Source organism: Calidris pugnax, unplaced genomic scaffold (assembly GCF_001431845.1).
Source record: "Calidris pugnax isolate Ruff unplaced genomic scaffold, ASM143184v1 scaffold58, whole genome shotgun sequence".
Classification (NCBI taxonomy): Eukaryota; Metazoa; Chordata; class Aves; order Charadriiformes; family Scolopacidae; genus Calidris; species Calidris pugnax.
In genome coordinates, this window is record NW_015090868.1 from 1395032 (window position 1) to 1412827 (window position 17796).

The 17796-nt window shown below is 43.4% G+C and overlaps 1 protein-coding gene across 2 annotated transcripts in view; it reads left to right on the forward strand.

The window, feature by feature from the left end:
- The window catches only part of PDGFRA (platelet-derived growth factor receptor, alpha polypeptide), a 34496-nt gene extending 23206 nt beyond the window's left edge, over positions 1-11290 (forward strand). Inside the window, exons 14-23 of one of the 2 annotated variants that reach the window (XM_014945622.1) lie at positions 382-492; positions 786-939; positions 2010-2176; positions 3373-3488; positions 4061-4183; positions 4808-4919; positions 6823-6922; positions 7037-7142; positions 7872-8107; positions 9242-11290. In XM_014945622.1, the coding sequence (XP_014801108.1) occupies positions 382-492; positions 786-939; positions 2010-2176; positions 3373-3488; positions 4061-4183; positions 4808-4919; positions 6823-6922; positions 7037-7142; positions 7872-8107; positions 9242-9389 (1373 nt within the window). In that variant the 3' untranslated portion in view covers positions 9390-11290. The remainder of the gene's footprint in view (positions 1-381; positions 493-785; positions 940-2009; positions 2177-3372; positions 3489-4060; positions 4184-4807; positions 4920-6822; positions 6923-7036; positions 7143-7871; positions 8108-9241) is intronic. The other variant, XM_014945623.1, reaches the window with a different exon arrangement.
- Positions 11291-17796: the final 6506 nt, after the last annotated feature.

Consider the following 17796-nt stretch of genomic DNA (forward strand, 5'->3'; position numbering starts at 1 on the left):
GTGAGAATCTTAAGTTCATTGAAGGTTTCCCACTTCACGAGCTGAGATTCTGATGCAGTGATTCTGGAGGAACCATGAGGAGCTTTCTTGCATTGAAACTAGCAACTTGTAAAGTGCCTCTGTGCCACCTGGACAGTCCACTGTACCCCTGGAGAAGGTCAAACAGGATGGGTCAGCTATTGAGCTGTGTCAAATTAGTCCTCTATTAGTGATTTGTGACTCCTTTCCAAATCTTAAGAAAGCCCCTTGTCAAGTAAAGGACACAGTCTTCTTCAAGAAACCATGGTTGCAATGCTCTAATGAGGCAAACAAGGAGAAATAATTTGTTATTGGATAAAAGGTGATTGCTGTCACTGAGTGGCAGGTGTGTTTTTCCAACAGCTACAGCGAGATCCAGTGAAAAACAGGCGCTTATGTCTGAACTGAAGATAATGACACATCTCGGGCCCCACCTGAATATCGTGAATCTGCTTGGAGCTTGCACAAAATCAGGTGGGTTTGGCTGACAAAATGGAGGTTTGCTGTGGAGCTACTGTTCACTGTTCAATGTTTAACAAGAACACAAATGTCAAGTAAAGGATTTAACAATCAATATTAACGAATAAAAGGTTTCACAAATCTACCTGATATTTGGGACTTGAAGTCATAACTTAGTAAATACCAATGTATTAACACCCAATACTTTTTTATATTTATATTCTATTTTCTACTCTTTTTGGAGTCTTTTTTTTTTTTTTTTTAAAGACCCCACTCATCAATGCATTATTTTTGCTTTATTTCATCAGGTCCTATTTACATCATCACTGAATACTGCTTTTATGGCGATTTGGTGAACTACCTGCATAAGAACAGGGACAATTTCCTGAGCCGACACCCAGAGAAGCCAAAGAAAGATTTGGATATCTTTGGGATGAACCCAGCTGATGAAAGCACAAGAAGGTGGGGAAAAAATAAAAAAATAAAAGTATGACCTGCAACTTAAGGAAATGCCATTACTAACCCTTACTCCATTCCTCTCATTCATTGGTTTAGAGCCCTCCATAAGTCTTCTCATTAGACTTTTATTTATCAAGTTTGCTAGACCTGGGAAGGTTTCAGCCCTTTTTTTGCAGTCTCCCTGATGTGTCCTAGATCCATGTTTCCCCAATGCAGGGATGCCTGCCCCAGGACCACCATGGGCTCTTCATAGATGTCCTGAGGTCCCAAGGAACATTTCTGTTAACAAAGCATGGCCTAGTGCTCCTCTTTTCTGTAAATGTATCCTTTTGCTTCTACTCACCTAAGTTTTAAAAGTAAAGCACAACTACCTGGTTTTCTTGTTTCCCTGCTTGGGGAATTTCCACTGTCTAAAACTCCATCCCTTCAAACAACCTGGCAGCATTTGTTCTCCAAGCTCCAGTATTCTCCTTTATCTACCAATGGGTTAGCTGGCCTCAATAGTTTCCTTATGGTTAATGTTCATTCCATAACTTTTTCCAGATGATGGTGGAGGAAGCTTGTCATCATACATTCAGCAATAAAGCAATGTCATAAAATTAGCCAGGATTTAGAAGGTGAACAGAGATTCCTTCAAAAAATCACTCAGGCAAATAGACCAACTGACTTTGTAGCTGGATTGGATGAAAACTGTTTGGATTAATAAATTACATCTATAATTTGGAATACCTTGGAGTAAAAGCCATTGGTAGTAGTACCTGAATTCAGTGGAGTTTTGGGAAATTAGACAATGCATGTTTATATACTTGACTATTGGCAAAAGGATAAGTTTGAAGTCTTTGTGTTTGACTACAGTGATATGTGATAACATGCACTAATATGTGGTAGCACATGGCTATGTTGTAATATATAATCTTTACGTATTCCCTAACAAGAAGTCAGCTCTTATGCTCTTCTATCTCACAGCAGTGCAACTGTACTCCATAAAAGAACTGTTAGATCTGTGGGTGCTGTGGCAGGGAAGTCACCTGGGCAATAGCAGCTGATACACCTGTATTCTTTCCCGATTTCAGTTATGTGATATTATCATTTGAAAACACTGGAGAATACATGGACATGAAACAAGCCGATACCACTCAGTATGTGCCAATGCTGGAGAGAAAGGAGGGATCTAAATACTCTGATATTCAGAGATCTGTGTATGATCGGCCTGCTTCATACAAGAAGAAATCTATCTCAGGTAACATCCAATTGTCCCATCTGCATACATCATCAATACTCACAATTCTCACATAAATGCATATCTTATTTTTTGACCTCTGTTTGGATGTAAACTATTCAGATGTGTTTTTTTAAGTGTGTCAGTGTAAGCTATAAGTTAAAAGCTTGTGCTTGTGAGCTTCGTTATGCTCTGGGGACAGGGCTGTGTGCTCCTGGAGCAGCAGGTGTCGAGCCCCGTGTTTGCTGCTGTGCAGAAGGGCTGAAGGGCTGCACCCTGTGGTGAGACTGAGGGTGCTCTTTGGAGGCAGTGATTTTATTAGTCTTGTCGTTTGCAAGATTTTGAGCAACAGCAATGAATAATAATAATAAAATAATAACAGTAATAATAATACTAGTAGTAAATATCTATCGCTCTGTTTCCACTTACGTTTCACGTTAACTGACACTTAGCAAATGCAGAACACTCCCAAATACTTTCCTGGATTATGTAATGAAGATAATGAATGCATCCCATTCCCCGGCGCTCTTCTCAGAAACCAAATATGCTTTGCTTTAAAAATAGGCACCGTCACTTCTGCCTCCAGGCACCAGAAGCTGAACCCTATCCAGTCCCAGATTTACATGGCAGACTAATGTACTCATATTGTGCTCTAGGACAGTCGGGGTAAATGAGTCACTGAATTTTGACTGGTTTTTTTTGCTGACATTTTTCATAAAAAAAAAAAAAAAAAAACTGTTGCCATAGAATTCCTAACCCTTTTTGCTGGTATTGGATTAGTCCCAGTGAATTCTTGCTGGGAAACATAACAGTTTTCAGCAAAAGTAAAGGGATAAGAATGTACATGCATGCACAAAAATCTAATGAAGGCACCACCTCTAAACCAATGTTTTCATACCACACACTGAGTATTGCAAACAACCTGTTAAACACTTCAATGGGCCTTTTTAACTTCACCTTTTCCTGCAGTTCTCTGGGGAAAAAAAAATACAGACGGGAGAAAAAACAAAACCTATATTTAATACTGGTTGTTTTTAAGACTGCAGTATGTGTCAGTGACTGATGCAGACACTAAAAGTGGTTAGTTATTAGGAAAAGACTGGTTTGGTCATGGCATTCTGTTAAAGTCATCAGCTCAGAATCATGATAGGTGAGGGGAAATGGATGTTGCTTTCACAGTCCAGAGCACAAACACATTTTTCTCTCTTTTTCAATAGAATCAGAAGTCAAAAACCTGCTCTCAGATGACAGTTCAGAGGGCCTCAGCCTACTGGATTTGCTGAGCTTCACCTACCAGGTTGCACGAGGAATGGAATTCCTGGCTTCTAAAAATGTAAGTAAATAAAAGAACTAAGTATAAATACAAGGAAGTGTAAAAACATCTTCATCTCCAAGTACAGGTTTCAATTTATATTCTGAAAATATGGCACAATACAGTATTCTTTCTGGGGCTGTAGACAACTTTCTCACTTACGTGGCAACTGAGATCACCCTGGCTGGAGAAATCAGAGCAGCTGTCAGTCCTCTTCTCCCATGGCAGCCCGTGACATTCATGGAGGCAGCGTGCCAGGGATGGTGGTGGATCTAAGCGGGGTCCAGGTGGAGGGTCCATGCAGCCACAGGCCAGCATGGTCAGAAGCATGGTAGATGATGGGTAGAAGGGGAAAGCATGGCATCACATTTGACTTCTCCCCACTGCAGTACATCTGCATGAACCCTCGCTGGTTCTGAGGGCTGGTGCCTCCCTGCCCCTGCCAGCTGGGCAATACAGGTGCTGCTCAGTAGAAGGTCTTGTAAAGACTGTGCCCAGAAAGTTAACAGAACTTACTTTCAGGGATATATGCGAGGGAAATGGCCCTCGCGGAATTAGCACGTCCTTGAACAACTCATTTTCTCTCCCTACAGTGTGTGCACCGTGACTTGGCAGCTCGTAATGTCCTCCTGGCTCAAGGAAAAATTGTGAAGATCTGTGACTTTGGGCTGGCTAGAGACATCATGCATGATTCCAACTATGTCTCCAAGGGCAGCGTATGTACTTCTTAATCTCCTGAGCTCTGCTTTAACTGAAATGAGAAGTGTCAGTTTTAAATGCTGTTTAATGTTCTTGCCATTCAGTGTTAGTTACACTAATTGACCATTGGGATGAACGCTCCTGAGAACAATTTTTCTTCAGTTCATTAATTCCTGCAAATTTCCCAGTTCTGCTTTAAAGCTGAAAAGGACTTGGCCACGCTTAGTACTTCGCAGGTTTACATTTTGACTGGCAAGTTTTGCGACTGGATAAATTATTAAGGAGCTGTGTCTGTGCTATGTAGAGTAGTGACACTCGAGTCAATGACATCTCAGACCTAGATCAGCAGTGCCAGCTCCTGTATCGTACTTTCAATCAGCCTAGTCATTTACTAGTAATAAAATTAATATAGTTATGGCTTTATAATTTTATAATTAGTTTTTGTGGGGAGCAAATAGTATCGTTCCTTACAATCCTGGTACCTCTGTGTTATATGGAATTGAAAATAAACACTAGCCAGGCTAACACAACTTTTCTTACTAGAGGGAAGTTAATCTTGGTTATCAAACAGCAGCTGCAAAGGGAAGCATTTCTTTAATGACTAAGCTGTGCGGTTTGGGGTTTCTTTCTTTTCGATACAGACTTTCCTCCCAGTAAAATGGATGGCACCTGAAAGCATTTTTGACAATCTGTACACAACATTAAGTGATGTCTGGTCTTATGGCATTCTGCTGTGGGAAATATTTTCTCTTGGTATGTACTGTGAACACTTTCTTGTGTGTAGTGATTAAGCTTTTTCAGTTCAAGCTGTTCTACATCAAGTATTTCAAATTCTACAGTAAAAATATATGTGTGAAATCAACTGTTAGTTATTCTTCTGTATGGGATTTCAGATCCCGGTGCTGGGTGTGAAGTAAAACGTCCAAACTCTCCCAAAGTTCTCTTTAGATTTTTTTTTTTTGCAATATATATATATTTTTTTTTGCTAGAAAACTGAAAGCACTGAGTGAAAAGCTGTTGTGGAAAAGTATTGGTGTGTCAGGCCAGGATGGATCTCCTGGATAACAGGAGAAGGAACATGCTTCCCCCTGGGGTGCCTGGGGTTACAGCCCAGCCCAGTGGCTGCTTTGAAAGTATCTTCATATACATTTCAAAAGAGCCCATCTTAGTCCCATTAGAGAAGGAAAACAAATGTCAATCTTCTGGGACGCTGATTTCTCATTTCCAGGTCAGCACCGCTCACACAGTTGGTTTATGGCAGCGTAAAGTGGTTATGACAATCTATAGCAGTTACAGACAATGTACAGTTCCCAGCTGGGAACAGCCTGGCTCTTTCCTCAGCCTGATTAATTAGCCTCCCGGGCGGGTGGCTGGCCTGCTTCAGTAAGCCTGCGTTGCCCGGATTTACTCCCAGCAGAATTAATCACGCCTGTATGGTATCTACTACTGCCCCACGGCAACCCCAAGCCTAATGTTATTTTCTAGACCGAGTTGCCATATAGCTGCTTCTCAGAAAACAGCAGTTGCACCACTCTTTATGGTATTGATTACTGTAATCTCTGGGCATCACAGTGTCCTGTAAATATCCATTCACCTGCATCCCTGGCAGGCATGGGAGTGCTGTTGGATGTCTCAGGAACTGAGGCACAGCTCAGCCTGTGCTTCACTGCCCTACCTGCAAGGAAGGGTCTGAAGCCCACTGTTAAGTGAAAACCCTGCTTTTGAAAGGGCAGAGGTTTCTGGTGTAAATATTGTAGGATATTGTAGGATTTTCCTCTGCCTAAGAAAGATGATATTTCTCAGAAAGCAAAACTTAACCTCAGTGGTGTTTATTGAGAAAGTTAACTTTGACATCTGGCTGCAACACTGACTTCAGCTTGAATGATCCTTTTACACATCAGTGATGTCTGTACACCGTAGAGCCAAATGATGGTTTAACCCTGTCAGCTCAGAGGCCAAGTCCAGACTTTCAACAATCCCCACACCTGACATGTTAGCTGTTGTCTAAAGTCACCTGCCCAGGTGGGAAGACTTGGGCATGGAGGGACTGGCTCACACTAAGGCTTTGCCCTTACAGCCAGGACGAGGAGAATACCTCAGACCACATCATTCTCAGGTGCTGTGCAGGTGTCAAAAGCAATAAAACCAGACAGATCAAATGACTTGCTTAAAGTGACCCAAAAAGCCAATGGCAGAGCAGAGCCATGACCTCAGGTCTGCTGAACGCAGGCTGATGACCTAATCCAGGTATCACTCAGCCTCTGTGCCCAGCCAATACACTCTATAAACACCACAAAGTGATTTTCTTCTAAGTAGTAGCTACTTCAATCTTTCCTAGCCAATGTTTCACATCAGGGCTTAATGTGGTCAAGAGAACAGCTCTGATGTGAGCCGTTTAGATGTGGTGTTGGGGGATATGGTGTAGGGGAGAACTTTGTAGAGTAGGGTAGATGGTTGGAGTCAGTAATCTCAAGGGTCTCTTCCAACCTAGACGATTCTATGATTCTATGATTGGCTAGAAAAGATTAATTTTGATGGCATGTCAAATCACAGCATTAACAATTTTTGACACTAACGACAAGACAGTCTTCAGGAACTCTGCGTGGATAGTCAAGTAGAGAGTGGTAATTTTTCTTCTCTTTCTGTTTTTCTGCAGGTGGCACACCATATCCTGGCATGATGGTTGATTCTACTTTCTACAATAAGATCAAGAGCGGCTACCGAATGGCCAAACCCGATCATGCTACCAATGAAGTGTATGTGTGCATTTGGCTCTCCCCCACCTGGCCAGTCTCCAGATAATTTTGGCTTTAGTTTCTGTTTGGTTGCTCATTTCCCTTTGGTTAAATTGATTTCCGTCTTACCCGCAGGTACGAGATCATGGTAAAGTGCTGGAACAGTGAGCCAGAGAAAAGACCTTCTTTCTACCATTTGAGTGAAATTGTGGAGAGCTTGTTGCCTGGAGAGTACAAAAAGGTTTGCTCTTTGGAATTTCCCTTGTGCTTCCTATATACTGTTTTAGAGGGAATTATATGTGTTGATCCAGCCGTCAGAGCCATGAGCACTGGACTGGCACATCCTTCCCTACATGAGTTACATGACTTGGAGAGGGTCATTGCATGTTGGGGGAACTGAAACTAAGGTTTCTGAGAGAAGCAATTTGTCAGTATTAGCTGGGAAGCAGAACTCTCCATTTCTAATGAAATCCTACCAACTCAGTATTTCTACTGAGGAATGGTTTTTATGTATTTTCATGGGATTTTCTAGGCAGTGAAAGAATTTTAGAAAAGGGATAACTTCGCCCACGTGTATAATCTCCCTATCTCCCTCTTTGGTCCTTGACACCAGCAAGTTGTCCGCTCATAATTCTGATACCTCTGGACAAGTTCTGCCTGCCCCATCATTCAGTGTTTCATTTTTGCACTTCCCTTCATTTCTTTCCCCTTCTTGCTACCATTCTTTCACATCTGTCTGTTAGCTCTGTGCTGCTCACAGCACTGACTCCTGCATCTTCTAAAACTGGTTTATCTCCAAATTCCCAATGACTTGAAGATGCTGGGCTTCTCTATCCACTGTTGCTGGCTCACAGGGCAGAATATCTTCTGGGTTAATGAAACACAGCTACCCTTTTGAAGAAAGTGAATAATCTCTTGTGAGGTCTCAGTGAATATCATCTAATCAGGTGTTTGAAATGAATATTTTCAGAGCTATGAGAAGATCCACCTGGACTTCCTGAAAAGTGATCACCCAGCTGTCACGCGCATGAGAGGGGACTGTGACAACGCTTACATTGGTGTCACCTACAAGAACGATGACAAGTTAAAGGACAGGGAGAGCGGATTTGATGAGCAGAGGCTGAGTGCTGACAGCGGGTACATCATCCCCCTGCCTGACATTGACCCCGTTTCTGAAGACGAGCTTGGCAAAAGGAACAGGCACAGGTATGTGAGGTTTACAGACCAGGTTGTCCATAGTCAGTGTTCTGGGTCATGTCTGGCGATGTGCATTAACACTTTTTAGCATCCTAGTCTGAAAACGGTTTCCTTGGCTCTGTTGGGACTACTTATTCAGAAGGTCCCATTTGGGTATGGGAATATGACTAATCATAGTGTTTTCGATTGGAAAAGCCTAATTTGGGCTCTTTCGTGACTGGCAGGGGGAGGGGACTGCTGGCAGGGTGCTCCTGTGTGTCACTGGGCCTCCCTTGCTAGCTTGGCCAAGTCACAGTGGCTGTCTGGGTGGCTCCGTGGGCTCATTTTGCAACACATCTTTTCCCTATAGCTCAATGCCTTGGAGCTGCATGTGAGGTCTCAAGGCATTGACTGTGGAAGACCACCTTCAAAATTTGGGAGAAGTTGTTTTTAATACCTTCCATGGATTCTTTTAATGGACAGGAGTGTATCCAGGACTTTTTACTGCTCCCTTGTCAGTTTGCATGACACCGCTACAGCACAACACTGTGTAACCTTTACTGTGAATAGCAGGGGGTTTATTCAGCCCTTAATTCATAGTATAGCAACCTAGAAACTTCTTTTTTTTTAAATATTTTTGCACAATTTTCAAGAGGCTGATGAATGAAATCTCTTCGAAGCATTATCCAGATTAAGATTTATTACCTCTCTCTGTTAACTTATTGTCCATTATTGTTATCTTATTTTCATGACCTCCCTAGATTTACCTAAATGACCTATTGCCACAGCAGTGTCATAAAGCTATTTCTTTAATGAGTTTCTGGCAGAAAGTGCTTGGAGGAAGATATGAACAACCTGCTTCTTTTAATATGAAGGTGGTTCATTACTTTTGAGATAAAAGATCTGCCATGTCTTAAGAAACAGGCAGTCAGAGTCACCTAAGCTTGCACCATGGGTCAGAGAGCATGTGAAGAGATGGTGTTCAGTTCTGTTAGAGAATGGAATAGACTTACCCAGCCACATAGTCAGAGTCACCTAAGCTTGCACCATGGGTCAGAGAGCATGTGGAGACATGGTGTTCAGTCCTGCTAGAGAATGGAATAGACTTACCCAGCCACATTTGCCACGTATTTGCCGTATCTCTGAGATGTTTGTCTCTTCCAGTTCCCAGACATCTGAAGAAAGTGCCATTGAAACTGGTTCCAGTAGCTCTACTTTTATCAAGAGAGAGGACGAGACCATTGAGGACATTGACATGATGGACGACATTGGGATCGACTCCTCAGACCTGGTGGAGGACAGCTTCCTGTAACCCCACCAACACCTCCCAGCTCTGCACACGAGGAAGCTCGCCGTGTCGTCTACAGACTTCTGCTCCGCAGAGAAAACCACTTTATTGCAATGTCAAGGATGTGAGGAGGAGGCGGATTTGTACAGAGAAGCTCCCAGCGATGGGCAGAGGGATCAGCCTGAGCGTGAATGAAAGAGACATGTCGAAGATGGATTTTTTTTTAGTGTTGCTTCTTGCAGTAGCATCTCAGTGTTGTTTGCCATTCCAACTGGTAGGAGGATGAAGGAAAAGGCCACAAACAGACCAGTTTTGTGTTTCAAGGGCATTCATATGACTTTGATGGACCGAATTTCCACTGCAGCAATACTTCACCTTTGTAATTATGTAAATAACTGTCTACTCAAGGATCTTTTGAGGTGCACATCGAACATATGCCATGGATTTTTGAAGAGATCATTCATGAGTTTTGTGTACTTCCTCCCTCAATCTCAATGTCAGCTGCTGTTGAACTATCATGTGAATTGAAGAACATGCAAAAACCACTTTTGGACCAAGAAGGTCTAAAACCACAAGGGACTGACCGGTACTACAAAACATGTTACTTTTTACCATTAATGCAAGTAAAGGGGAATAATAAAAATAATAATAATAATAATAATGATGATTAATAACCAGTCTATAATAGGTGTTAGAAACCTAGTAAGTCTTTATTAACTATAGAAGATAGCTGTTTTCAAGATAATACTACTACCGTTTTCAGTAACATTAAATGTATATTTTATAATTCATTGTCCTTCAGTAAAAGCACAGTCTCAAGAAACATTTTTAAGTACAAGGAAAAAATTTATGACCTGAAAATTTTTATGAAACAATTCTGTTATTTGGCTGTACACAATATGGTAACTGCTCCGGTTAGCTAAAGCTACTTTAACATGGAGAAAAAGTCAAGATTTAGTTTTCTGTCATGAGCCGAGTAGTTTTTCTAATCAGATTAGAAGAAATTATTGTCCTCTGATTAAGTGAGGTTCTAAAAATTTAATTAAAAAAAAATTATGCCAGATTTTCAAGATGCTCAAGAATGGAAGTTTTGATAAATCACCAGCAACATCTCATTATTATTATTTCATGGGTACTCAAAAGAAATCTTATACGATGGTTAGCTGTGAAAAATTGATTTGATATTTGAACTGCTCAAGGAACAAAGACACCTCTCCCAGACTGGAACTCCAGATTAAATAAGCAGAAATAATTCTGCAGCAAATATTTTTGTCTTAGTTTTCAGGTTTAAAGAGGAACAGAACACTCTGACTATTATCTTTGCAGACTGTAACTACAAACGGTAATTGCTTCCAAGAGTATTTTTCAGAAGGTCATGCATGAAAATGAACGTGCTCGCAGCCTGAAATAGTTGTTTTTGGATACCATTCACACGAGCAAAGTATTACGATTCCTGCTATCACTGTACAAGGTGTTACTGAGATATGATGCTTTGGAAGACTTACATGTGAAAAAAACCAAGGTACAACACTGCGAAGGGCCCCATCCTTTCTGGTGCTCAACTTTCAAACTTCACCTTAATTCCGTGCCCCCGGTGCCTCGCGGGAGGTGCTCAGCCTCTGGCACGACACAACCAATGCAAACGTGGTGCAAACCCATCCCTGTGTTGCAGCATTTTTCCGAGGAAGCGTGACAGAGGGACCAGCAGTGCCCGACAGAACATGCTGCCGTGTTAAGCTACAGTTTGACTTGAAATGGCCCTAGGAAAAGCTACACAAGTCCCCTTGGCTTCATTGTTGTGGACGGTTGTGGATCAAAGGAAAGCAAATGTGATACTGTCAGTGTTACAGGCAAATACTTCTGGGTCTGGGTTTCAAAGCATCGCCCGGCTGAAGCCACGTACAGGCATCCTGCAGATGTGACAACGGGACCTGGAGCACGGTGCCCATATTTCCCATTCAAAGCATCACCCATCTGAAGCCACGTACAGGCGTCCTGCAGATGTGACAATGGGACCTGGAGCACGGTGCCCATATTTCCCACCCCAAGGGAGGCTGACAATCAGGAGGAACCGTGAGCCATGGCGCATCCTCCATTTCTTGCAGCCAGCAGATCAAGACCGAGTGTCTACCCGGGAGCTGAACACGTGTCACTGAGCTCTGTGCGGCGACAACTGTGAAACACAAAGACTCTCCATACAGCCAGGACAGACGAAGCGACGTAAAGTCCCCCCTCCAGCTATGAACTATGAATTGAGGAAACACAAATTATCTGTTTGATATCCCAGATATCTGAACGGCCACTTGAGACCACACGTGCCTTAATTTGCATGTGTAGCCAGTACAACTACATGCTCAAATTAGGCAAGCAATTTCACCTGCATTTTTGCACATGGCCCAGTGTTCTTCAGGGTTTGAAAATCAGCCCCAGCGCATCTTATTGTACCAGTTACTGGAATTTAAGGATGTTTTCATGTGGTCTCCCCTTCCCCTCACCAGTTTCATTCCGTATCTCGCAGTGCATCTCAGGGCTAGACCCAAAGGGTGGACGTGAACTGGAGTTGGCTCAATTTCTGATGCACGGTAATGTTGATTCTCCATCCTGTCACGAGTATTGTGTTCATGAACTGCACCCGTGGCAGGGGTCTAGCCAAACGCAGCTCACCACGGGCTTGGAATCAGACAAACTGGCCTGGAAACTGGAATGAGAAGCAGAGGAAGAGAGGGGGTTTACCAGAGAGGAAGAAGTGTGAGAAGATGATTTGCTTAGTTTTACGATATTATCAGTATTACAGACTTTTTCTTTTATGGCTTAATTTTTAAGAAGCCACTGGAAGAGATACTCCCAAACCTTTCACTAGAGTAATTGTATAACGACAATCAGCGTTAAGCCTGCGAAACACAGCTTTTGATTTGGAATGGCCAACCAATTCCTTACAGCGTGGTCTGCAACTTGTACAAAATGGTCCTATTACATGATGAAGGACGTGAGATATGATGATGTTATACATCAATATGTATATAAGTATTTTTATATAGACTTCTAGAATACTGCCAAAACATTTATGACAGCTATATCACTGCCTTTGTTTATATTTTTTTTACTGTGATATATTCCACAGGCACGTTAACTGTTGCACTTTGAATGTCCAAAAGTTATATTTTAGAATAATAAAAAAGGAAGTGTTTCCAAAATGGTGGCTGTTGTGAAATGTTTGAAGAAGGGCAAACTGGCCTGAGTGATGGTAGGCACAAAATGTATTTCAAAAAATGCCCCTGTTGATATTTTGTCTTTGAAAAAAATCCTGTAAATTAAGATCTCTATATTTCAATAAATGATATATAATTTAAGGATATGTGAGGGGTCTATACTCACTTATTGAAAGATGGTTATAAAGAATCAATCTTTCTTGGGTTTCTTTCTCCCAGAAGGTTTCTGGTTAATCGAGTGCCCTGCAAAGCCATCGCGCAGTAATGACGAGCAGATCTCTGAGCCCTTCCAGTGGGCACAGAGGGGAAGCTCCTCTGGAAAATGACCTGGAGAGTGAGTGACATCTATGGGGAACCATGTTGTCCCCCAAAACATGGGAGGTGTGGTGCTCCAGCGACTGCTGCCCAGAGCAGAACATCTGCCCCAGGGTGGGCATAGGGCTCCCTGTGGGAGATGAAACCCTTCTTGTGCTGCGGGGTTCGATGCCCGCTGGCTGGCACACACGGAGGAGAGATGGGACATGGGATGCTGAGCCACATGGCTGCAATGTACACTCTCTGCTGCTTCTAGCACCGGTGTACAATCAAGGTTTTTATGCAAAGGTTGCTTTCAACAAGGGACTAAAAGTGACTTGTGTCAGTCTTTAGCCTAAAGCGCTTGATGATTATGGAGGATTAGGTGGCCCCGCCACGAAATGGTCATGGTTTCTCTGCCTCTGGCTGCAGGGCTTTTTTTAAACCTATGCAGAGCTCACCTTCTTTATCAATCAAACCAGATTTTTGTCTGATGGTTCTGTGCTCCCGCAGTAATTGATTTTACACAGTGGATCCAACTGAACGTGAATTCGAGAAGAATTGCAAGATTTCAACCTGAAAACAGAGGTAAACTGGTCAGCTGCACTTTCTGCACTGGAGCCTGTCCTGGTTTGCCTGGTTTTGCCTGCCCAAGCAAGGCTGGCTGTGGGAAAGCCCTGCAAACAGGTAGGTTAGCAACCTCCCATCCATGGAGTGGTCACTGTTGTTTAAATGTGCTTTGAGATTAGCTCTTTATGGACTTATTCCTATGTCCTGGAGCATATTAGAATGCCAGATTAATGCTAAAATGTATTAAATGTGGCCAGTCTTTCATCTGCTCCATGTGGACAGAGGCCTCTGTCACTTACTGAATGCTTGACGAAAGTAAATTGTTTTGACTGACTTGGTTTTATTCAGTTAAGGCAATTGTAAAAAGGTTTGTGAGCGAGCCTGATATTATTATAAAGGAGTGATGCCCTTAAAACAATGTTCTTCATCTGTCCTAAAAATAATTCATTGAGTGGTAGTTTAGAGTGAGCCTGTAGTTGCCAGTAAGGATATGAACTCTCCATCTAACATCTCTTTCTCCTTCACCATCACCTCTCCTTCTCCCTCACAAAGCAAATCCCCTCCTTATTTTAAAGAGGTGCAGCAGGCTGGGGTCTTGCCTTAGATAAAAGTTAGAGCAGGTTCCTTCTCCTTTGAGTCCTTGCCAAAGAGGAGTCTTTGTCCTACAACACTGCATGTATAAGCAACACTTCTTGTCACCTCAGGGGTTGGGGAAAGAGTTGTGGCAACACTTGTGTCTTTATATCTGTCCTGCTTGGCTGTGGACCTGCTCTTCTGGAAGTTCAGCAGCTGTGTGAGGACCAATGGACTCATTATTCCTGCTGTCTGTGGTAAAGGGTGGTGGTACCAAAATTCCTCTCTATGCAAGAGCCTGTAGCTGGGTACAGAGCTCAGAGTCCATTCTCCATCCTCTTCTCCTCCTTTGCAGAGGGGGAATGTGATCTCCCATGTGCAGGGTATGGCTGTGTGTGCCTGTGAGCGTGTGTATCCGTGTTGGGGAGCATGGGTGGTGACGGTCTCACCCTCTTCTGAAGTAGATCCATTCTGGGTAAAAGTCTAACCCCTCACTCCACTGATAACCACATTCTGGGTGTCCAGTGGGGATCCTGCTCATCATCTTACTCCCTAACTTGAGGCCTCTGGAGTATTTGGCTGGAAAGGGAGCTCAGTGTCACACATCAGAGGCAGTATGCCCAGGACAGAGGAGCTGGGGGGAGAGCAGCAGTGTGCCTGGAGCAGCAGAGATGGGTGGGCTCCTGGCTGGGATGGGAAGGGAAAGGTAGGGAATGGCTTTCCACATGGGCCCTGTGCAGGACATTTCAGTTTATGCAGGTGAACAGACCTTTGGCTGAGCTTCTGGATTGCTATGAGTGGTGCAAAAGGGAAGCAGCAGGTTCATCAGTCAGAAGCAAGTCATCCAGCCACCCCAAGGTGGCTCTGGAAACCCTGGGAACCAGAGGCATGGTGACCTTGCAACTGCCAGATGTGTTGTGTGGTATGGGAGCTGTGTGCTGGAGTAATACCTGGGAAGGATCAGAGGAAAGCAAAGGAAAGCCTTCTGGACACTCAAAAACAAAGATGAGGGAAAGTTACCTCATGGATCTGGGCTGGCCCATGAAGCTGGGAGCTGAAGCAGAGTCCATACTCTGTGCGAGCCCCACCACCGATGCCTACAGTAAGGTGAAAGGTAGGGCTTAGCGCTTGTGGGCTTGTCAACCTCTCCCCATCTCTGTCCTGCACCCCTTGGTACAGCTGGCTCGTGTGAGACCAAACCACAGCAGGCGATGGAGGAGGCACCAGCCCCTTCCTCTGCCACCATTGGTGCTCAATGCTTTCCAAAGGCAAAACTCATCTAACTTCCAATCTCAATTCAGCCCCATCCATATAATTGGAGGTAAGGATTTGAGACACCTTTAAAAATTCCAATGTCTTGTTACTTTTGTTAATACCTGTACGGAAATAAAGAGCCAAACTTTTCTTTTCTGAGTTGGCCACAAGATGGAAGCATCAGACAAAAATCTGTTCAATAGTTCTTTTCCTCCTTTTTCTGGTTTTGTTCCCACAGCAGCACAGATGTGCTGCCACTGCAGAGGCAGAGCAGCTGGAGCCTTTACAGCAATAGGAGGTAAAGGAGTACATGCAGTGTCTGTCAGCTCCAGATGTTTTGCTTGGAAGAACTTTGAACCTTTTATGATAACCATAGTTTGCCATAGGACGTGACCTGCTGTAGACACTCCTTTTAAAGAATGAAATATGTACTCAAGTCTACTCTTACCAAAGGGAAAACCGAAACAGCATCATGGAAGTCAGGGAAGTTGCCTGGGATTTTTGTGAGCCATAGTTATCCATTTTGTGTTACAGCATTCAACCCAAACTCTGCAAAGCTGGAAACTTCACTAGCAACCTCTATGCTATCTCTGGTGGCATTGAAGGACATTCTGCCTTTTGCCTCAAAATACTTACCTCTAGTGGAGAGAAGGAGAGATTTAGAATATGTTTTTAAATATGGTGAGGAGTGAGACCTTAGACATCGCAAACTCAGCTGAGGTTGCGTCCATCTCCTCTGCATTCATTCTTCTGCTGCTTTAGTGTTGTGTTGGTGCTGGATGAAGAGCCAGAAACACTCCTGAGCTGAGGGCCAGATTCATCTGCCTTTGTGGTATTAAAAAAAAAATAGATTTGGGACCGGTCTAATGTACATAGCCAGACCCCCAAATTCTAACCCCTGGAAGGCATGCAGGTTCAAGAGTTAGTTCAGTTCGTAAGCTATTCCAAATCCTGCAACAATCTGATGGATCAGAAATTGCCATATCCACCCTGCCATTAGCTCCTGCGCTCTGCCAGCAGGAGCATCACCTGCCTCATCATTTCTCCGTAAAAGTGATGCAAGCTTTGTGAGAAGGGGGATGTGATTTATTAGACCAGCTGATAACGGCGGAAAAAATGGGAAGTAACTCATGTCAGGACTTGAGGTAAGGCTTGGATATCTAAAAATTGGCCTGTGTTTTCCAGCTCAACTAGTTGGCCTCATGAAAGACATCTTCTGGATATTACTTCTGGGTGGCTGAGACAACAGCCATTGCATTGCCAGCAGGATCATGTGCCAGCTGATGCCAGAGTCTTAGAAATGCCTATTTAAAGGCAGCTCTAAGCTTTGAAACGGGAGCCACCTTGTCAAAGGTAAGCCAAGCATGTGTGTGGTACCAGCAATGGCTCTGCAAAAAAGTGGTTCCCACCAGCAAGCGCATTTCAGTGTATTTATATTTATACCAAGTGCATTTGTGAGCTCGTTGATTGATTTTTTCAAAGATAGAGTTTTGTTTTGCTCACAGTCTATTTGACATGCAAAATGATGGGTGCTTTGGTAGGTAAAAATGCTGCTAAATTGATGTGGGAACGATGTCAATGCTTTAAAGCCAATCTTCAATTATAAGGAAAAAGAGTCTCCCGTCGCTATTTAACCTGGCACGCTGTATGACACAGACCAGAGGGTTTTCCCAAATTAATTCCCATTTGAACCAGAGCCTGTCATCTAGAAAAAAAAAAAGCAGTCTTTTCTCATCTCTGTGAATCCTTGTGTAAATATCAGGTTTTGCAGCTGCTTACATGTGAGACAAGTGTTATTAGTTCAACACTCTGGGCATGCACCAAACCAAGACTTATATTTCCACACTGTTTGCTCAGAGGAGCTCAGAAACCCGTTAGCCATCATCATTTCCAGTCTGATCAGCTGGATGAGCCGGGGAGTGGGATTTCATCAGCATATTTCAATGACTTTCAGTGCAATTTCTGGTGCCTGTTTTTGGCAGTTTTGGCTATGTGTGTACAATACTCTGTGTATGAAATGGGAGTTCCTCTGGCTGGAAGCTAGCGGAGGTGAGCTGTCCTGAAGCAGAAAAGATGCCTGTAGCCAAAATAGTGGTATAACGTTTCCACCCAGTAAGGAAATGTGGGCGAATTGAGTTAAATGTGTTTTCCTCTCTATCCCAAGACTTTCCCATGGTTTTCCAAGCTGTGCCTCCCCGTTGGATGGCCCAGGAAGATTGCTCTGAGCACAGCAGGATGGGTTCCACTGCCAACCCCCCAGGGCTTCCTGTGCTTGGGTTTTTATATATGCAAAAGCAGGAACGGACAGGAGACGGTCTATACCAACCCCAGCTACGACGTAACGTAGCAACACGAAGGTTGGCTCTTCTGCCTTTGGCTGCAAGCACAGGGGATGGTCCCTGCTCCATTGCAGCTGTGGGCTGGTTGGGAGACACTCTCCCTGGCTGCAAGGTTTGGCACGAGTAGTGAGATGATGCCGGGGCATGGCATATTCTGCTTTTTTTTTTTCTTTTTTTTTTCCTGCTGTCTTG